Source organism: Apteryx mantelli, chromosome 2, assembly GCF_036417845.1.
Source record: "Apteryx mantelli isolate bAptMan1 chromosome 2, bAptMan1.hap1, whole genome shotgun sequence".
Taxonomy (NCBI): domain Eukaryota; kingdom Metazoa; phylum Chordata; class Aves; order Apterygiformes; family Apterygidae; genus Apteryx; species Apteryx mantelli.
Window position 1 is genome coordinate 24,938,038 of NC_089979.1, and position 21,170 is coordinate 24,959,207.

The 21,170-nt window shown below is 38.0% G+C and overlaps 1 protein-coding gene across 2 annotated transcripts in view; it reads left to right on the forward strand.

The window, feature by feature from the left end:
• CPQ (carboxypeptidase Q) overlaps window positions 1-21,170 on the forward strand; it is a 171,033-nt gene that overhangs the window by 92,898 nt on the left and 56,965 nt on the right. For both annotated transcript variants that reach the window (XM_067290338.1, XM_067290339.1), the window contains exon 5: window positions 10,494-10,605. In XM_067290338.1, the coding sequence (XP_067146439.1) occupies window positions 10,494-10,605 (112 nt within the window). The remainder of the gene's footprint in view (window positions 1-10,493; window positions 10,606-21,170) is intronic.

Genomic DNA, 21,170 nt, shown 5'->3' on the forward strand with positions numbered 1-21,170 from the left:
TTTCCCTTGCTGAACTTGATGAGGTTCCTCTCTGCCCATTTCTCCAGCCTGCAGAGGTCCCTCTGAATAGCAGTGCAACCATCTCTTGTATCAGTCACTCCTCCCAGTTTTGTGTCTTCTGTGAACTTGCTGAGGGTGCATTTGGTCTCATCATCCAGGTCATCAATGAAGATGTTAAACAGTATTGTCCCCAGTATCAACTCCTGGGCACACCCCTAGTGACTGTTCTCCAGTTGGACTTTATGCTGCTGATTACAACCCTCTGAGCCTGACAGTTCAGCCAGTTTTCAGTCCATCTTACTGCCCACTTACCTAGTCTGTACTTCATCATCTTGTCTGTGAGGATATTATGGGAGACAGCAGGAGAAAGTGTCAAAAGCCATACTAAAGTCAGGATGATCAACATCCACTTCTCTGCACTTCTCTACTAAGGAGGAGGTGATCCTTGAAAATCAACCAGCTCTCCTAGACCCCTCTTCTCTCTAGGGTCATATCCCTTGGGATTCTTCCAAGCAAATCTCTTAACAGGCCAAGGTTTGCTCTCCTGAAGTCCAGGGTTGCGATCCTGCTATTTGCTCTGCTCCCTTCTCTCAGGATCCTGAATGCTACCATCTCATGGTCACTGCAGCCAAGCCTCCCCCTGACCTTCACATTCCTGACCAGTTCTTCCTTGTTTGCAAGTATCAGGTTCAGCAGAGCATCTCCCCATGTTGGCTCCTTGATCATTTATGTCAGGAATTTATCATCAACACATTCCAGACACCTCCTGGACTGCTTATGCCCTGCTGTGTTGCCCCTCCAGGAGATGCCATGGTGGTTAAAATCCCCCGTGAGGACCAGAGCCTGTGAATGTGAGTTTTTTTCCCGTAGTTGGAAGAAGGTGTCATCTACTACTTCTTCCTGAATGTCACCCATGTTGGTCTGTCCTCTAATCCTGACCCATAGGCTCTCAGCTGGCTTGTGACCCATCCCCAGGCAGAGCTCCATGCATTCCCCCTGCTCTCTCACATAAAGGGCAACTCCCACTCCTCCCCTTCCTGGCTTGTCCATCCCAAAGAGCCTGTATCCATCCATGGCAGCACTCCAGTTGTGAGCTGTCCCACCATGTCTCTGTGATCCCAGTGAAATCATAGCCCTGCAACTGCATGCAGACCTCTAATTCCTCCTGTTTATTCTCCATGTTGTGTGCATTACTGTTTCATTTATTTTTTAGTAACTTCCTACCACCCACAGTGGGTTGCTACACTTCTGAAAATACATGAAGTTAGTCCGGCTCTGAAGAGTTTATTTTGCTGTATAAGAGAGAAGCAACATATATATAGGAGAGAGGAATAAAAATGGTATCTACATTTTTTTTTAAATAATAAGGTTCTTAAAAAAAATCCTGCAACCTATAAAAAGGTGGTCTTTGCTGTCAACTTTCTGAGAGAACTTGTGCAGGTGCCAATGCCAGGAATGTAAGATAAGTCATGGAAATTAAAAAAATGATTACAGTAAACAAGGAAAGGACTTGTTGAGTGTTTTAGCATACTTTGCAATGAAATCCTTTAAGTAGCAGAGAAAGAAATGGCAAGAACCTGAGCCAAACATGGATTTGTGGAGTAAAAGGACTGTGTCAGAAGACCATAGGCAATAGATACAGGCTATTGTATAGCCTATTATGTAGGGTGTTTTGTAGTCTATTATATAATAGTTATGAAAATATTTAGGCTGGAGAGTAGTTTTTTGCCATGAGAGCAGAAAGGCATGGAGCAGCCTTGCACTAGGAGTAGTGAGGACAAGAAAAGTCACCAGTTTTGCTAGATCATTATGACTACATAAATATGATTATGAGACAGTTTCAGGAGAACAGATTCCATGATCAGCACTCCTTTAGTAACTGGAATGGTGAGAGACAGCGATATAGTAGAGGGCAAGCATTTTGTCTTCATTGTGTTCAGCTGGTGATGATGAGTTAGGTAAAAGCTTTTGGAGATGTAGAGTTATGAGGTAGACTTGTGAGCTGACAGCATATAGATTCCTATTCAGCCTTTGAGTGCTGCAATGAGGGCTCAGTAGGGTGCTTTTTAAAAGACCTTATGTTATGATATAATAGATATTAGGAAAAATATTTTCCTAATAGGAAATATTGAAACAGTTTGTCCGGAGATGTTGTGGAATCTCTATCTTTGGAGGTTTTCAGAACTCGACTGAACAAGGCCCTGAGCAATCTGATCTAAATTGACCCTTATCTGAACAGGGGTTGAAGTAAATGAGCATCCAGAGATTCCTTCCAACCCCAACTATTCTATGATTCTAAGCATTTGGCACTGGGACATAACAGGTATGTTTTGAAGCCTCCTGTTTTGTAGTCTTTTGGTATTAATTACAACCGTCTAAGGGTTAATTTGACTTACTTCTATCAACACTCTGCTTAGGCAGATTTGTAAAATGAAATCTATTTACTAGAGGACAGTTTAGAGCTGGCTACTTAGGATGGCTTACAGGACATTTTGGACCATAAGAATACTCTAAGGCAGTGCTGACAGGGCATAGGGTCTGACTCTGAACTCTGCTGTTCTGAAGAGAAAAAATTAGTCTTGCAACTCTTTTCTTTACAGTTTTGGAAAGTGATGCTTACTAGTAGTGCATACTATCACAGTCTGCAAATAAGTCAGTTTTTATAAATGCTTCAGTGAAAGTAGTAGCATTGGACATTAGTGTTTATTTTAGCTGAGATTAGCTTAAATACCTGATAAAGAGATTTCAAAAATTAAACATTTGCGAGTGTTGCTAGAACCTCTGGTAATGTGAGTAATGAGTCATATATTTCCCTAAAGTGAAAAATACAGGTAAAGGCTCTCTAGGTTGTAAAATTATCCATTTCTTCATACAGAAGTCGTCCACTACATCAGTAAAGGAAGTCTTCCTTTGGTAAGTATAAAAATAGGATTGTTACTCTCTGCATACTGGGTCAGACGCTATTTCAGCATTCATGTAGTGACATTGGCATTCTTTGCTAATCTTTGAACTGGAAACATGGCAGCTACATGATCATCTTTATTCACCGGTAACTGATATTTCAATGATACCTGATTTTGCTTAATTTTGATTATGACATATTGATGTGATTTTTGCTCTTAAAGTCTCTAAGCCGTGTGCTGAAGTGTATAAATAGAAATCCTTATTTTTGGAATACAATACTTTGAAAAATGGTGTTTTTTTCTAAAATGTTACAGCTCAAGGAAGTAATAGGTTCTAGGAAACTTAAAAATGGAAATGCTGAGTCTTAAAATCCAACATTTAATAAGAAAATGATAGTCATTTCATTTCTAGAGAATACTTGGTTATCTTTTGAAAGCTCATCTAGTTTCTATGTCTTTCTACCGTTTATTGCTATTCTTTTATCAATAGTAACTTATTTTCAGACTAATTTTCTTCTGGACTATTGTATATGGCATAAATGGTATCAGCCCATGCTGTTTAACAACTTAGTGGTTTTGAGCTTCACTTTTAACCAGGAGGTTTTGTTATGCTGCTTTCTCTGAGAACACTTTATTTCAATCACTTTTATGAAGCACAAATTCAGCTTTAAAGAGTACTGTATATTGTGACACAGAGGCTCTTTGAAGGTTAATCAGCTTTTTAGGAGTAATAAGGTTTGATTCTTGTGTGACTAAGTGAGTCACTTGTGTTTCATGTGTAGGTCTGTCATTTAATCAGAAGCCTGCAAGTTAAGAGTTATTACACTACATATTAAGTAGAAAAGACAGTTTTTGTTTTAATCATTTTTTTCTTTCTGAACTTCACTGTATCTTCAGGACTGTAAATTAATTGAGACAGCTAGACTGGTTATTTAAGAACCATTCCTAATATGCATGAAATCTAATAAAAGGAGCTGTACAGTGAAGTCACATTATTTGGACACAAAAGCTGAAAACTAATTTGAAGAAATATTCTTGTACATATGCAAAATAAAATCCATTAAATCTGTTAATGTTCCTGGTCTATATTTAGGGCATGATTTAACCCAATTGCAGTTTAACAGGAGGGAATTAGTGCTTTCTTAAAGGCAAGTGCAGAAACTCACAAATCTTTTTTCACATACTTGTAGCCCAGAACAAATATTTGGGTTCAGGTAGACTTTTACAAAGGGTTTTTACCAAGTAAGTGGTTTTTAGAACTGAACATCTCTGATACAGCTACATGCTTGAATTTAGCTGTTGAAATTGATGAAATTACACAGGAAAAGAATAGATCTCTGTTTAAATGTAACTAGAAAAAGTATTTTTCTTTCTGGTAGTAACAAATTACACTTTTTAAATTCAGGAGAATTTATTTTGAGATCTAACCTGGCATGTGAATTTAATTCATATTCCCATGACATATACTGCTGTGTTGCTAATGGGCACTCAACTTTTTTAGCTTTGTCTTCCCCAAATTTTGAGATGCCTAGCTTGAAATAATGGTAGTATTGATACAAAATGCAGTGTCCTGTAAAAGCAGATATTAAAATAGTCTATTTGAATGGTCACATTTATTATGCAGTGCTTGAAAAGTTTCCTACTAGTGGATGTAGTGTCTCTATTCCACTGTAGGAAGAGTTAAGTTGGATTCCTGAAAGGAAGATCATAGCTGACAAATTTGCTGCAGTCTTTTAAAAAGCACATCATCAGACTGTAGAAGGATAAGAAGATCTAACTTGTTTACAGTCAAGAAGGCCTTTGATGGGATAGACAACAGACTGATTTGCAGAATGTTACTGTGTGATACAAATAAATATCTATCGTAAAGATTTTCAAAACTTAAGGAATATTGGATTGTATAAACAAATGTGGTTCTGCCTAGATTTGAAGTACTAAGTAGGGAGGGTAACAACTCTTTAATTTCCCTTTTGTTTTGGTCTGCGAGTTTAAGGGGAAAAGGTTCAGGGTCAGGTAGGGGAATTGGTTGGGGTAAAAAAGTAGTTACACACAAAATGATTTTATCCCACTAAGCTGACAGAATGTTTTTCTAAAAGTGGGAAAAAGAATACTTTACAGCCTGCAGATTAAGCATTACTTTTAAAAGAGGAAAGTGACTGTGGACGCTAGTGCCAGCTTTGCTATGTGGGTAAGCAGTAGAAAGACATATTGCTCAGTGTTCCCGTTTTCCAGCAAATATTTGTAAGCACTACTACTAATGGTGCTAGTACATTCTAAAATATCTGAGAGCCATGCCAGATTTATTATGTAGTTTTGCAAATCTTTGTGCATGAAGACTTTGTCTAAGTATAGTTTTGAAGGCAAAGTTGAGAATGATGGGCTTACATTTAGCCCTGCCAGCTGCTTTATTTGCCCAGTGGTAAGGTACATGGTATGCTGTCTTTCTCTTTTTCCTTGTTCTTATGCTATTATATGGTGAAATAAAGAAAATCTTTCGGTTCTTGTAAACTGCAGCTATCTGGCAGTTCATAGTTGTAATACTGGCCAAATGGGTAGATTACTCAAAATCTGGTCCCTGTGCTTAAAAGCACAGGTCTAAATTTGATAGTGGGTTTATCTGAGAAATAGGTATTAATAGTGTTTAAGTCATGATTTAGTTAGTGTCAGAAATTTTGTCTGGGACTGAGGAAAATAGAAAACTGTCAAGTGCTAAAGACTCTGTGTATATGTGTGTGTGTGTGCGTGTGTGTAAGAAGAGGAGTGACTATCTGGGGAAAGAGAGAGTTTATAAGCAATTTTTAGATTAGATTGAATCAAGGATTCTAATTATTACTTGACTTCTGTCTTCCTCTTAAGTTTGATCCAAGCACAGAACAATTGTATGTGGTGTTCATAGGTAGAAGTTATGTATTTTACAAATATCCTATGCACTGAAAGAAAAAATATACAATCAAATAACATAAGATGTTATTATAGTACTTAAGTGCTTAAGAAGGACCTACTTACAAGCAAACTGGAGAAAAAAGAACAAATATTTCAATAGAAATGGTTTCCATGAAATTCCAGGTAATTCATCAGCTGGGCTAAAACCCCGGTACACAGCATAGCCCTATGTCGCCTGAGCAAACAACTGATGGCAGTATTTGGCTGATCATGTAGATCAAGCAGTTGGGAGGAACTTGAATTACAGTCTAGAGTGCTTCACTGTTTTAGCTGAAAGTTCAGGTGTGCAGAAACTTGGGATTTGGATGTGTCTTAGCTGCAGATACCTGACTTGGTTCTGATGTCCTCTTTAGTTCTTTGTCATCTCACTCTCTATGTATATGATCTTTGTTTAAGTACATGCAAGTTAAGGTGTGTGCTCCTTATCTTCCTTGTCTACTTGAGAGAAGATGTAAGGAAAATTCTTTTCAGTGGATCAAACGTTGAAAGTTCTTACTAAGCATTCTTAAGTGAGTGTGTTAATGGGCAGATTCCATCAATAAAGGTCCTACTTTGTGGATCCTAACCTCAGTCTTCTTCATCCATGAGGACAAAGATGAATGATGACTTCATTACTCTTCTATTGCTATGTACCTCAGTGATGTGAAATACCATTGCATGTTGGTTTTGACAGCTTGATACAAATATTATTTGAGACTAGATTCTGTGATTGGAACTGTTATTTACAGTTGTTTCCTAACATTTATTATTTATGATCTCTAATGATGCATAGAGAGAAGCCTTTGACTGGTACCTCTACAGGAGCAAGTGAGATTACAGAGACCAACTAAAACTGGAGTAGGTTTTTCCTCAAATTCTCTCTTATCAAACAGATGGTAGTTTGTCTAAATTTATTTGAAGTTAATGCATGACAAATTGAATGGACATGTGTGAATACATATGGAATGGGAGATTGTTTTGTGGTGGCAATAAATGTCATGCTTAGAAAAGGATAACTCCGTGATTTATGCAGAAGTCTGTGGTGCTTCCTCTTTCTAATTTTCTTGTTTTTTAAAATATAGTCTGCCTGACTGAAATGCTGGGCACAATGTAAAGGCATCCAGTAGTGGTCATAATGCTGATACAAAATGAAATGTAATAACTCATCTTCTATTTGAAATGTTTCCTGCAGTTTCACTTCTCCTGTTATACTTTATCAGGACTGTGTCTCTAGTGGCGTTTTCTTAGGTGTGTCACAGCAGGAAAGCCAAACCTTAAATTGTCATGTTGCATGGAAGGTCTCGAATTGTAAATGTATTTTTGGTAGATTTGGCAAATGCGAATTCCGTATTTGTACTGTCATATTCAGATACTTGTGGTTTCTCAATATATTTAAAACAAATAAATTACTTATTGCTTTGCAGTGCTTCCATTCTGTTGACCTATACTGACGTTATTTCTGTATGGATGTTTTGTGCAAGTCATTAGCCTATGTACAGATTTGGAGATGAGAGCAGCATAACTGGTCTGAAAATACAATCATACATCCTTGATAGCATTAACTGCCTTTGTCTATTAGCCCACCTGTACAGGGTATTATAATACTATTTTAAATAATAGAGTGGCTTAGAATGAATTTCAGAAATATTTCCACTCATTTCCCCAGATACATTATATCTTCTTAAAGGCCAAGATAACTGAAACCTTCATTACAGAGGCTACTGCAGAAGCATGACATTTGGAAAAAACAGTAACTGTTCTGCTAAAACTTTCACATGGAAGGACACTGGTTGTATTTATGTCATTGCTTTTGGCGTAGTTTAAGTAAATTTAAGCAAAAGTTCATCCATAAAATTACTCTGACTTTCTCAATCCACTTGAACCTTAATCTGTTTGGGTGTGATGTTCTGGAGTTGGTAAAGATGCTTTGTGACTGGAGTCTGTAATCCCAAGTGGAATTACACCACCACTTTCTGATTCAAAATTTCCTGCTGTTGCAATTTGTTGTTTCACAGAAATGAAAACTAATTCCCTATCAGTCACTCATGCTGAGATTGTTGCCAGGGAACAATGGTAGTGAGGTATTCTCTCACTGCTGAAGTCAAGGCATTACTCTTATTGTAAACTTGGTTCTCAATGAGTTTATAAACTTGATCTAAGTAATTCTCTTCAGCTTGAAGTTACATTTCCCAAGACAGTGAATAGTTATCCTTCTAAAATCAATCTTTGGTTAAAAAATAAGCAAAACATATGGCCATTTTAACATTGTGGAATGGACGTCCTTTATACTGCAGACAGTTATGCTTTCTCTCAGAGCCTTTTCTGTTTATTCTTTTAATTTATTTGCAAATTCCATATTCAGTAGACAGTAATAAGTCTGCACTGGTCAGCTGCAAAATGTGGTGGTCTATGAGATCTGTCCTCCACACTCACATTCTAGTGTGGCTGCACATGTATCTCAAGCTCTCAAAGCAGTGTTTATTATTGCCCACAGCCTGTGTGTGTGTGTGTGTGTGTGTGTGTGCACGCGCATATGTGCGTGCACGCTCAGTCCTCCTTATAAGGAGACAGAAAGGACAATGAGTAATGCAATGAGCACTTCTTTTTTTCTCTCATTTCAAAAAGGCTTTTACCTCAAAAGCTGGCCTGGCTTTTCTTAGATTATCTGGTTTCAAGCTATGTTGCTGTTGAACCAGAGGCCTGCCACAGATTAAGTACTTCTACTGCAGTGAAGTATCTTTGGAAAACATGCTGTTTGCAATCTTTCACTTCTGGGCCTGAAAGAATCATGACCTTAAATTGCAAAAATACCTCCTGAGTAAATCTGAGGCTTTTACAAAGGGGTCTGCTGTCCAAATTTAGGCTAAAGACATGTTTGACGAAGCAGAGGTTTTGGAATAAAGGCTGCAGCATGTCTGTCTGCTACCAAGAAAATCTCTCTGTACTGGAAATCAAACACAAGCTTAATTAAGGTTGAATAAGCACAAAAAAGGGTTGAAACATCTGAGAAAGAAGGAGTAAGCAGCTCTTCAGATTTTGATTATAAGTTTTTCCAGCTTCTGAAGCATAACACTTCTGTTTTTTATAATACATACATTTGCAAACATTTCATTATGTATTTTCTAAATTTAAAGGGTTTTGATGTGTTCTGATTGGACACATGGCAATATAATAGATATGACTAATAACTTTTCATGACCTTTGTTTAATACAAATGGTCCTTTTAGTTGTGTTACCTAAGTTCATATTTGGTCAAATGAAATAACACAGCTGTTTGAACATATCATGTGTTATTATCTTGCTGCAGTCCACTGCCACGATCAATTTGTACCTTATTTTTAGTACTCAGAGAAAATTTACCAAGACTTTGCTTATGTGAGGTGGAAAATTGAGGCCTTCATTCTTAGGCACCAAGATAGTTCCTTACAATGTGCAATGTTAGCTGCACACTTGACAGCACAGGTTCTCACCCTCTAGGGGTGATAACAGGAAAAACTGTTCTCATTATCAGTGGTAGAGAAATTGTTCTGTGATAAATACAAGCCGAGACTAAAATTTGAAAAGATCTGCATCCCTTCATTCTTTAGGGAGAAGAAGGTGGCAGGAGGAGAATTCAGCTCTGATCCCTCACTGAAATCAGCCAGCGAGTTTAGAAGCATCCCTCCATTTATGTATGGTTCTGGGCAGGACACAGATGAGTGTTCACAGATTGGATGCTTCAGCACTACTTCCACCCAATCCCAAGGGCACTCTTCATCATTCTTCTAAGACTCCTGGGCACTGTAGCAGTTTCCTGCTCTTGTTTTTGTCCAGTTGCTGCATTTTACCATGCTTAATGACCTGCTTGTTTAGCTCGGAGTTCTTGTCTCTTCTTGACCCCTCCATTGCAATCACAGATCCATCAACTCTTCAGCTTTGGCTCCAGTTAGGGAACTATCTCCGCTTCTGTACTGGTCTGATACTGCTTGTTTCTTTGACAGGGTTCAAGCCTAAAAGTTCATGTGTTTCTGAAGACAAATATACTCTGCTGTAGCCACAAAACTTTCTTTGCAGAAATACCATCTGGGACTTGCTACTGTGTAGTTTCTAATTTAAAATATCCTTATGACTAATGGAACTATAAAATACCTTGTCACTGTTGTAGCACATAGGGGATCCAGTAATAAATTAGAGGTCCTCTGTGGCAAGGGCCATAGATACATAATACAACAACAACCTCTGTCTGGGAACACTTCAGTCTAAGTTCATATTTCTTAGATATGCACCAAAAAATAGGGTTAATCAAATTTAATGCCTAGGGGCTTAAACAGTTCACAGCTGGTGTATGAAAGAAGTTTTCACCGTTCTGCAATATATTAGTCCTGTATCTCTGGAAAGTATGCACTTTGTTAATATACAAGGCTAAGCTTTTCGTTTAAATACTCCTTACAATATATCTAGGTTGATTTAGCCAGTGGTTTGAATCAACAGGTTGCATTTGGTGGTCTTAGATTTATGTTTAGTAACTAGAGAACAATGTTTTAATTTTATCTGAAATGTTTCCTTCCTCCCATTTTAAACTAAAAAGCCAAATTTATGACAAAATCATTGCAATGCCTAAATGCTGAACTGACTTTTCTCATTCACTGTTTTCATATAGATATGTTTTTTTCATAATTGCTTTTCCAGATTGTATTGGTCAGTGGACATCTGGACAGCTGGGATGTTGGGCAGGGAGCTATGGATGATGGTGGTGGAGCATTTATATCATGGGAAGCATTGTCTCTTGTTAAGGACCTGGGTAAATATTTAATTTTAAATATTTTTAATGCATTACATTTCCAAGACATTTGTATGTTGTCTAAACAGAGTATTCTATTTTATTCACTCTTCTGAGCACAAATATTCATACTTAGTATAAGTATTTTACAAGTTTGTCTCTTAAACCCCTTCTTCCTTCATAGGAACCAGTTATGCTCCAAGAGGAACACATCAGTTGGTGACCTAGAAAGTGCTTTAAGCCTGCGTAGTCACCATCAACATAGAATGAAAGTTCAATGTAAGATACAATATCCAAGTAATCTAGAAGGATGTAACCCCTTTGCGTTTCTTTCTTAATGAAAAGTTAGTGTTAATGAAGATTAAACTTCATGAAGTCACAAATAGCCTTCTCCTACTTCTCTTGCCTTTTGAAACAAACATTGTCTTAAAGCACATTTGTAAATTGTTAACTGTCCTGCATGTTGTTTTTCTAGTGGCTGCTCAGGTAGTTTAATTCCCAACCCCTTATATTGCTCTTGGTCAGTTCTCTAGACAATTTCATCTATGCCTTTCTCTAGAATATGTAATTGGAACAGGATGCAGGCCATGAGGCTGCATCTGGTCTTTTCCTTTTATCTATATGTAACATTATTCAACAAAACTGGTTCTAAAATTGATAGAAATTCATATTTCTAAGGTATATATTGCAGAATCTTTTTTCCTAGAATGTTATTCCTAAATAAATTTATATCCTGCCTCAGCTTGTTCCACGAAATATGAATGGGTAACTCTATACCATCATGCTGGCATGCCCACGGCTTTGCGCTCCAGGCCTGATTTCCTGATCATTCGTGCTGCTTATATGTTGCTGTATGCTTGGGCTCTACTTTGGGCTGTGAGTCTCAGCACTACAAGAACACAGTTCTGTCAAACTTGGCTTACACTTGGCTCATACATCTCATCAAGTAGCATTTGACACATCTGAGACACTCTTGAGATCTTCCACACCTTAGTATCCTGCTACAATAAGCTTGTGGGATACAAAGCAGTGCTCTCTTTTCGGGGATCATTTCTTTGAATCCCTCTCGGTAATAACAAGGTGACAAAGGGAGACCAGGTTCTGAAGTTTGATCTATAGATCAGCTGGACACCTCTGAAATTGATATTCCAGCACACAGGCTGTCAACCCTGGATACCTGCTGGTCTCCCTCCTCCAAAATTTCTGCTCAGCAAAACTTATCAATCCTGCTATCAGCGGTAAATGCAGATAAAGATAGGAGAGAAGGAAGAATAGGTGGCTTCTGGCCTGGATGTGCATCTTCCACCAGTGCTAAGGATAAAATACTTGTGTGGAATTGCTTAGCCTACTGCCTCCTGGTTTGCATATCCTTTTCGAGTAGGATCTAAAGGGCCAGTTTCTGCTAGTCATGGACTTCATCTGACTTCTGGGTAGAAGCAGGCTGCAGACAATGGGTTATTGTAGCAGGGCATGGCCTAATATAGCCATATAGGGTGTGTTTGGTGGCAGAGGTGGTCCACTAAGTAAGATGAATTAGGGCCAGTGCATGTTTGAGAAGGATCTATGGTTAAAAGGTGCAAAAATATGTGGGATTCCTTCTGGACTGAAGGATGTTCCTGCTCAAGTGCAATTTGAATGTGGCAGGAACGTTGTAAGGGGGCTTGAAGGCTGTCTCTGTGAATGCAGCTCATGCAAACCATCTTGCAGACTGAGGTCTACGGTCAGGCACTGCTACCAAAGATGATCAAACTTTGACCTAACTCGCATTGTATGCTTAATTTAGTCATATGTGGAACATTCAAATCCATCTGCCTGTTTTCTCCATACACCTAGCCTCTCAAAGTTGAGCCTGACTGTCTGGCTGTTCTCTAGTCTACTTGAGTCTACTGTGCCTCGTATGATTTCCGATCTTTGATCTGTAGATTTCAGTCTTGCTGTTTGATCAATATTTTTTGTTGCTTTTACTTCCGTATGGGCTTTTGTTACTATACCCCTCAAAACTAGTTCAAAACAGATATCTTAGATTGTCAAGCTGTTATCCATGGATGCCTTTTCTCCTTCTCATCAGATGGAATCTGTTTTTCCCCATCATTCCTTTTTTTCCAGAAATCTAACCTGTGGTCCAGTAAGGAGAATGCTCTAAGTATTCATTGAAAAATAAAATCATCAGCTGCTGTTCTTAGCTCTGGCAGAGTTTGAGTAAGAAAATAGCCATCCCTGCTTCCAATCAGAAGCATTTGTGTGCTTGAATAATCTCAGTGTTTCTTGGAGAGCTCTTTATAGATGAGCTCCCTTATGTGATTAGCCACTCTGACACTACAGTGATGAATGTCAGACATTCCTATGACAAAATCCTTTATTTTGCATTATTTGAACCCCTTATTTCTCATTTTTCAGCCTCAGAATGGTTGGACTATTAGTCTATGACTGAAAATGAAGTACCTCAGTTTTAACTTTTTCTTCTTTTAACAGTAAACTAAACATGATTCTTCTACAGAAGAATCCATGCCTATTCTTTCTTTTAGTGTTTTCTGATCTTTCCTCTGTTGTATGATTCTTGGAAAATTGTTTGTGCTCCCTCCACCTCCAGGAAAAATAAATAAATCTGTATTTGCTGACTTTATTCCATTTAAAATAAACAGCTTTGTATTTCTTAAGGCATTGGCATTTCTGGTGGCATTGCATATGATTCTTACTCACTGGCTTCCCTTTCACTCATGAATGAAATGCATCACTCTCTGCTTGTTCAAATATTTGATTTCCTCTGGTAGTAGCCTGTGTGTTTGCTGTACAACCTGTTGTAAAATGTTATTTTCTCAGCTGGGAAATGTCTGACCCTTTGCTGATGCCCTCTGTTAGCTGTTATGTTACGCTGCTCTTATTATACCAATGTTCTACAGGAACAAAAGGCTAGAAGAAAACTTCTGTGTCATCAAATCTAATCTGTGGATAGCTGTGTTGTATGGTTCCTTCCATAAGCTGTCTTCCATAGTAGAAGTAGAAGATTTTGTATCTTAGGATGCACAGAATATCTGACAAAAAAGGACATCAAAATGCCAGATGTGCAGGTTGTGTGAAAAATGAATTAGAGTTTTATTTAAAATCAGTTCTGTAGAGCATAATGCTTGAAACTACCCCACTCTGAAAATATATTTTGAACTGTGGAGACTCGGTTTCATATCCTTTTGGACCCCACTAAGTTTAGTCTCCGTCTAGCCTACCAAGTACGTTTGTCATGGTGATAAGCCATCTAAACTGGCTAGTCTGTATATATATTTTTAAGTTTTACTGTTTACTGGGAGTCTCAAAATCATGGTGCTTTGTGTAGACATAAGAACAGTATCTGTGTATTGTATTACTGATCCTAAAAATGTGGATATATGATCTTAAAGGTGAAGTGAGCATTCTGAAATACAAATTTTAGGATATAAAACTTATGTCTAGTGAAGACTATTGCTGCTACTTCTGCTATAGTCCACTGATGCCATAAAAACGAGATATTACTATGCTATTTAAATAGCTTTTTCATCGATTATCTGATAGAACTTCATCATAATATCACTGTGACCCTTAGACATGGCCAATGGACACAAGCTATGTCTATTAATTAGGATTTTGCTAATTCCATGCATTACTTGAAGAATGATTATAGTTCAAATACTATTTTGTACTTTTAATATAACCCCCCCCCAAACCATTTAATAGCTATTGGTTTAGGACCAAATACTTGAAACTAATTTTTCCTATTAAAATTATAGGTTTAGATTATAACATTTTATTTTAAGCTGTGCACTTTATTTTCTTGTCTCAAATAAAAATATTTAATAGTTTATGCTTTTATTTCTAAATGAATCAGTTACTTAAATGTGTTAGCTTTTACAGTTCCTGAGTCTTCAGTATTGGCTTTTATTTTTTTTAATTGAACTGACAGTTTCTGTACTATGTTCCCATCTTTTCTTTGTTCTGTTTTTTTTTTTTTTTTTGTACGTTTACAGTTGCTGTAATACTTAGTTACATATTCACTGTAAGAACACTCAGAAGTAGCACGGACTCAAGCAGTTTTACATGGATCCTTCAACATTCAACCTTTTTGAGGGGAAAAAATGAAACCTACCTCTTTCGGTAGGATTTTATTTTCAGTTCTTGACTTAAGGTCAATGTTTCTTTTTGTGAGAACGGGGACTGATGAAGGCCCGGCTAAACTGAAATAATTTCATACTATATTATCAGAGATAATATAAAAAAGATTTAATTAATGTAAAATCTCATGTATACATTTCAAAAGAAAAATGTCTTAAAAAAGAGGGCCAGTAGTTGTGAACTACTCTGATTTTTGAAGACTGTTTAGAGCTATAACAATTCAGTTAGCCCTGAGAAGTAGAAGTGCTAAAAAGTGAAAAGTTTCGAATTTGTCTGCGTGTTTTGATTCTACCAGTTATAATTTCTCTCCTTCTTTGTTTTTGCTGAGTAAATCAAGCACCTAAGAACCTACTCCTGAAATAATATTTTACCTTAGATACATTTGTGGTGCTTGCTTATTACCATGGTGTGTGGGAGCATTTCAGTCTTGAAAGTGTCTGTCCTCTGCTACTTCCTGACAGCAGATCTATGCCAGTTTTCCCAGTAGGAGAGCACCAAAGGCAGGTGGGATTCACCTCACCTAACTTTTGTCATTTGAATTAAATGTTGAAGCTCTCTCTTGAGTCATCATAGGTAAAGAGAGAGAAGCATCTTCTGGGGGTGAATTGTTCTGTGCATCTTAGATACCAGTTTTAAGAAGAGGTGAGTGGGCACCTTCTGGAAGTGCCTTTCCCTCTCCTCCTTCTCTAGAGAGGAAGCATAGACAGCAAACTCAGAGCAAATGCCTACTTTCAGACGGTTAAATTTCAGTGAGGGCAATGTTGCTCTAAATGGTTTTTCCATAGCCACCCAATGCAGAAAAATGAACCCCATCTCTTTTGGTTTATGTAGTTGCAGGATCACTCTAGAGAAATCCCCTTTAAGCAGCGTACTGTTGAATATCAACATTGGCTTGTGCATATTGGTACCAGCAGTGATTGCAGATATATCCTCATATGAGTGAACAGAAGTGTTTTACATAGTGCACCCATATTTATTTCTCCTTGCTACCATGCTGTACTGTACTTGCTTTGCTAGTAGCTAAACTCCAAAAAAATCACCAACTTGTAGCCATATTGGCTAATGTTATCCAAATGTGTCTTCATAATGCTAAAGTTTAATGAAGCACAAAGGAAAGAAAAAACATACTCTTTTCCCAGTATTCTTGAAACTTTTATATGCTGCTGATTGACTAGTTCTCTAGCAAGCTTCTTTATGGTTAATTTGGTTAAAAAACAAAGAACTTGAAGTATTGCTACATAAGTTGTTTATATGAATAAAGATGAAAGTTTCAGCTAGTTGGTGCTCTTTATTCTTTTAATAAAGACATTCTTGGAGGCTCTGAGGCAGTTCCGTAGCTGGTCTGAACTGGTAAACTCCATTTCTTTCAGTGGAATCATGCTTGTTATGGTTAGCTGAGGATTTTACCTATTTCTGATGCTTAAGAAATGACTCGTCAAAACTTTAGCCAGGGTTTCTAATTCAGTAAGCTTGTGCAGTTTGCCTGCAGCTTTGTCTGCCAGCAGCTGCCTTCCCCAGCCCTCCTGTTTTTAACCTTTTGATCGATTTCAACTAAATTTGATGTAGGTGTAGAAATGTTTAGAATATGAAGTCCTAATGTGTTCTTTGTAAATGAGTGACTGAGGAGAGATGAGTGTGCATCTCCCACACATGAGAGTATATTTATGTCCCAAATGAGGGAAGGCAGGAGTAACTCTGCCTTTATCATTTCTGTTTGATGACAAATGTCTGATTAGTCAGCACATGTAAGCTGTGCTGATTGGAATAAGCACAGGACCTTCTCTTTTTTGTCCTGCCTGCAAACTCTGTGGGGTAGGTAGCAAATACAGAAGTAGTGAGGGTGTTGTTGGGAATAATTTATGGAATATGAGAAGGAACGGGGAGGAGGAAGAACTGCTGAGTTGTTCATGTCTTTATGCAGAGGGAATACCTGGGGTATTGCATGAGGTGTGATGTGGTGTGAGAGTATTGGGGAACTGTAGAAGATACAGGACTCAAGCAACTCAGGCTTTACTAGTTTTGCAGAACAACAGCTGTATTACTAATTACAGTCTAGAAACCTCAAACCCAAGCTGTTTTCAGATTGGATTTATAATTCTTCAAATTTACATGTGTTCTTATGCAAAAATGTTTCTTTTGAGATAGCCAATGCCATTTGTTTCAGTGCTTTGGTGTTACAGTGGTTGCTCTTGTGGTGTCCTTTAAACATAGGTTCTCTTTTCCCTGTGTCACACAAGTTTACAAAAGAAGTTGTCTTTCCAGGTGAGGTGAAAGATTAGTTAAACAGCTGTTCATAAAAATAATCCCTATGAAATTACGCAAATATACTTTGATGCTGTATTTTGCTTTTAGTTGGCTATGCAGGTTGGACTCACAGCCTGTGGGTCTCTGTCCAGTTCTGAATGTTGATTGCCTACTTCTATAAAGGACGTATTTGTGCTCCTCTCCCATCATTTCAAGCTTGCTACTGTCATGGTGGTCTTGCTCAGAACTAATACTTGCATATGATATACTTTGAGCAAGAAGCAGGTAGTATGTAACTGATGGTTTCAGAGCTTTAGCCAGTGCTTTCTCTTTGCTCCTAATCCAGCTACATTCCTATATCTCATGGCCCAAGTGGATATTTCTCACTGGAGGCCACAGGGATTCTCCCATGCTTCCGCACTGTGGAGTACAGTGTGGGTGGTCAGTAAATCCTTCTGGCAAAACCACCTTGTGTTCAAGCTCCTAGGGAGGTGCGAATTTTATCTTTAAAGTGAGCCCGAGAGAACTGAATAATGAGAACAACAATGAAAAGTCTTTAGAAGGTGATCGTATGGCAGTGTCAGCTTTCCAAGCATAACATTTTGTTCCTACTAACTGCAGTAGAGAGCCCACTAGAGTTAGAAATGCAGTACATTTTGACTGATGAATTTTTACTGCTTGCTTCTGAAAATCCTCAGATACAATTACTATTGCATCTCTTTTTAATTAAAGCAGTTGGAGCCAAATTTCAAGGGTTTTTTTTCCATTGGGAAGAGAAACTGATGGGTTCTGCTACTTGACATTACTGTCTAGCTTATTTTCAGAAACCTGTCTTCCCTAACACAGGAGAAATTGGCTAGTCAGCAGGTCCTTTGTTTGAATTCCAGGTTTCTTTCAGCAACGTTTCCCCAGAAGCTCACTCTCCTCGTTCACAGAGATGTGTTTTCTACCTTTTCATGGCTGTATTTGGGTTTTGCTTCTTCACTGTGTCAGCTCTTTGTGCTCTCCCAAACCTAGAGGTGCACACTTGTCCGCACACTACTGTCCAAACTCCCTGATGCATCTTCAGGAAAAGTTCATTGGCTGGGTTTTTAATTTGCTGAATCACAAACGTATCCCCTTTCCCTTCAATTACTTGAACTGCAGCAGTGTAAGGTATTGCCTGTTATTATTATCTGAGATTTTTCCTGTATTGAAGTAGCCACTATAGACTTCAGGAGAGGCTTCTGCATTCCAAAGACTGCTGATGGATTATGGTACAAAGTAAGCATTTCCCTGCTTTTGCTGTTGTCTTATGTGCATCCTGAGCTCCTGTTCAGTCACGTCTGCATGCCATACAGGACCAGGAAGCTACAATTGTGCCTACATTCTGACAATCCTGGTTCTTCTATATATGAAAAATGTTTCCTGTGGAGAGCTTCCAGAGGCAAGGAATACTAGGAGTCAAGTAGATGAATGGAGCACATTTGCCTTCTCCACACCCTAGGCCAAGATGCATGATGCCATTGCTACTATAGCAACTTGATGAAGGAAGGATTATTGTTGACAAAGTCTAATCCCAGCCATCACACTTTTTATATGGCCTGCCTACATTCCTAGACTATGATCCACACACATATGAGAAATGGAGAAATTTATGGTGATTGGTGATATGTATACTTCCCCCTCTTCCTCTCTTTGCCAGCATTATGGAGTAATTTAAGGTTAATGAGTCAACTTTACTATAGATGTTAACATGGATTCCTGGTACAACCAAATTTCTGTTTCCTAGGATAAAAGCAAGGAAGACTACAAGAACATTTTTAAAACAGTTCAGGCAAGAATTTCAGGGTACTGCCTTTATTACATTTTATGTAACTCATAAGGAGTTGATCTGACAGTTTTTTTTTCTGTTAAGACTTATTTAAAATTGAAATTGTAACTCTCCTCTGAATTATACCCATGACTAATGTGACTGGAAAGCCATAAGACAGATTTCTATGCAGTTCACTGTGGTCTTTGTATCAAGTTACATTTCTTCATTCCAAATTCCCTGGCTAATATATATGAGGACTGAAGATATATTTTATTTAAAAAAAAAAACCTGCTGGAGTCATTCCTTTTCTGCTAGTGTAATATTTTATTTAATTTGCTATGATTTTAATTGAAGTCATGTAACTGCAATTTTAATCTACTTTCTAAATTTTTGTTAAATGTTTTTGAATTGACTGTAGCTGTGGTAGTGTTGTAGTTGTTTGCTGTCTAGGAGGTATGATATGAAGGACAATTAAGTGACTACTTTTACAATGTTTATTTTGTTTGAGTTAAAATATATCCCTGATGTTAACCCTTTGTTCTTATATTCCTTCCACTTCCCAAATTTGCATGTTTTACCCTGACCTTCATCCTTTGCAAATCTGTTAAATCACCTTGGTATGAAATATCTGCATCTACTGTTATAATTCAACTACATTTTCACCTTCCCTTCAACATTCCATAGAATATGAATTTGCCAAACACTTAAATCTTCAATTTCCATGCTGGGTTGGCTTAATAAAGGAGTGATTTAGATGTATGAAGTTGTTAATTTGGTGGTAAATGTAGGCATACAGCCCTCCATAACTGTGTTGACCTTTGTACGGTGGACTGCTGCTTCTCTGGAAGCTATAATTTACTCAGGACATTCAAGATAAAGAATGGCCTTTATTTATATATAAACATCTTAAAAGCCTGGTGACAGAGGTTATTATGATTTTTTTCCGAATCTGTAACCCAGCTGAGATGATGAAATGTAAAATCCTTTCCGGATGAAGGTAGGGTCATCTTGTCCTTACAGTCAGTTTTTTTAATGTATATATTTTCAATATGGTCAGACAAGAGCAGCTGGTGCAATTTCTATATCATCAGCTCTGAGGACAGTGTAGATGCTGGAAGAGACTTAGCTTTTTCCACTTCAAACAGCAGGGAGAGCAGGGGCAGAAAGTAGAGCCACAGCTCAATAAGGTTCAAATCATGCTTTATGCTTGTAATGCCAGAAAGAGAGTGAGAGAGGGGACGTTGCCTTTTTTGCTCCATAAGAATTTTATGAGGTCTCTGAATGCTTTTAAGGAAGGAGGTTTCCCTAAGAGAAAGAAGGTGCATTTTAAAGGTGGAGAGGTGTCCTCTTCCTTTTCATGGGACTTGGAGAAAATGGCAACACCATCAGAGCAGTACAGGGCATGAAACAGTATTTTGTTGCATGTTTGTTTCGCTGTTTTACTGGTAAACAGGCAGGTAGTGTAAGATTTTTTTTTTTTTTTTTTTTTTGTAGATATGATTTGTACTGGCTTCAAGACTCTACACTAATTGGATCTCTGTTTAAAATCCCAAATACAGAAGGGCACATTTCTCAGTGCTTCTCTTTTTAGCTTTCATATAGCTATCCTGGTCAGTGGCTGTGAGCCGACACCTCAAATAAACACTAGCTTTAGCAGTCTTGATGTCTGGCTTTTCTTTCCGTTGCAGCCCAACGTACAGGGCTCTGGGTTGTGGATCCCCCACCTTTTTTCCCCCTCTCTGCAATTAAAAGGCTAAATATATGTTATTTTTAGTTACTACACTTGCAAATTATTCACAACTCTACTCTCTAGTCTTGTATATATGGCTACTTCCTTGACATTTCCTCTTGGATATTCCATTACTTTCTTAAAATAAGCTTATCTAAAACGTCTCATGTTTCCCACCTCTACTCTTCTATAAACATGCCTTTCCCGTTCTGACATAAACTCATCAACCTACTCTCCCCTTAAAAAAAGGAAAAAAGAATTGCATGGATTGATCTCAGCTTCTCAGTATGCTTTAATTAGTGCTACTCTAGCTCCTTCCCTACTCCTGAGTGCTACTCTATATCCTGCTTTCCTTAGGCCATCCTGTTTCCATTCACCCTCTTTTCGGAAGCCTGTCCAAAATGCTTCTCATTCTGTGATTCTGCAGTTTTCTCTTCCCACCCAAAACACACTCCCTAATCCCTTCTCCAGCATCCTGCCTGTCCAAATCACATTTAAGCTGCTTGCCCTCGCCTCTAAAGCACTGCTCAGCTTTGCTTGTGTCTCGGTTTTCCTTTCCTCCTTTCCATCTTTGGTCCCACCTGTAACATTAGCTTCTGTCTTTTCCTTCCTGCAATTCCACGCCTCTTCTCAAGGTAACCCGTGTACCTGTGAGACAGCTCTGCTTTCTCTGAGGCC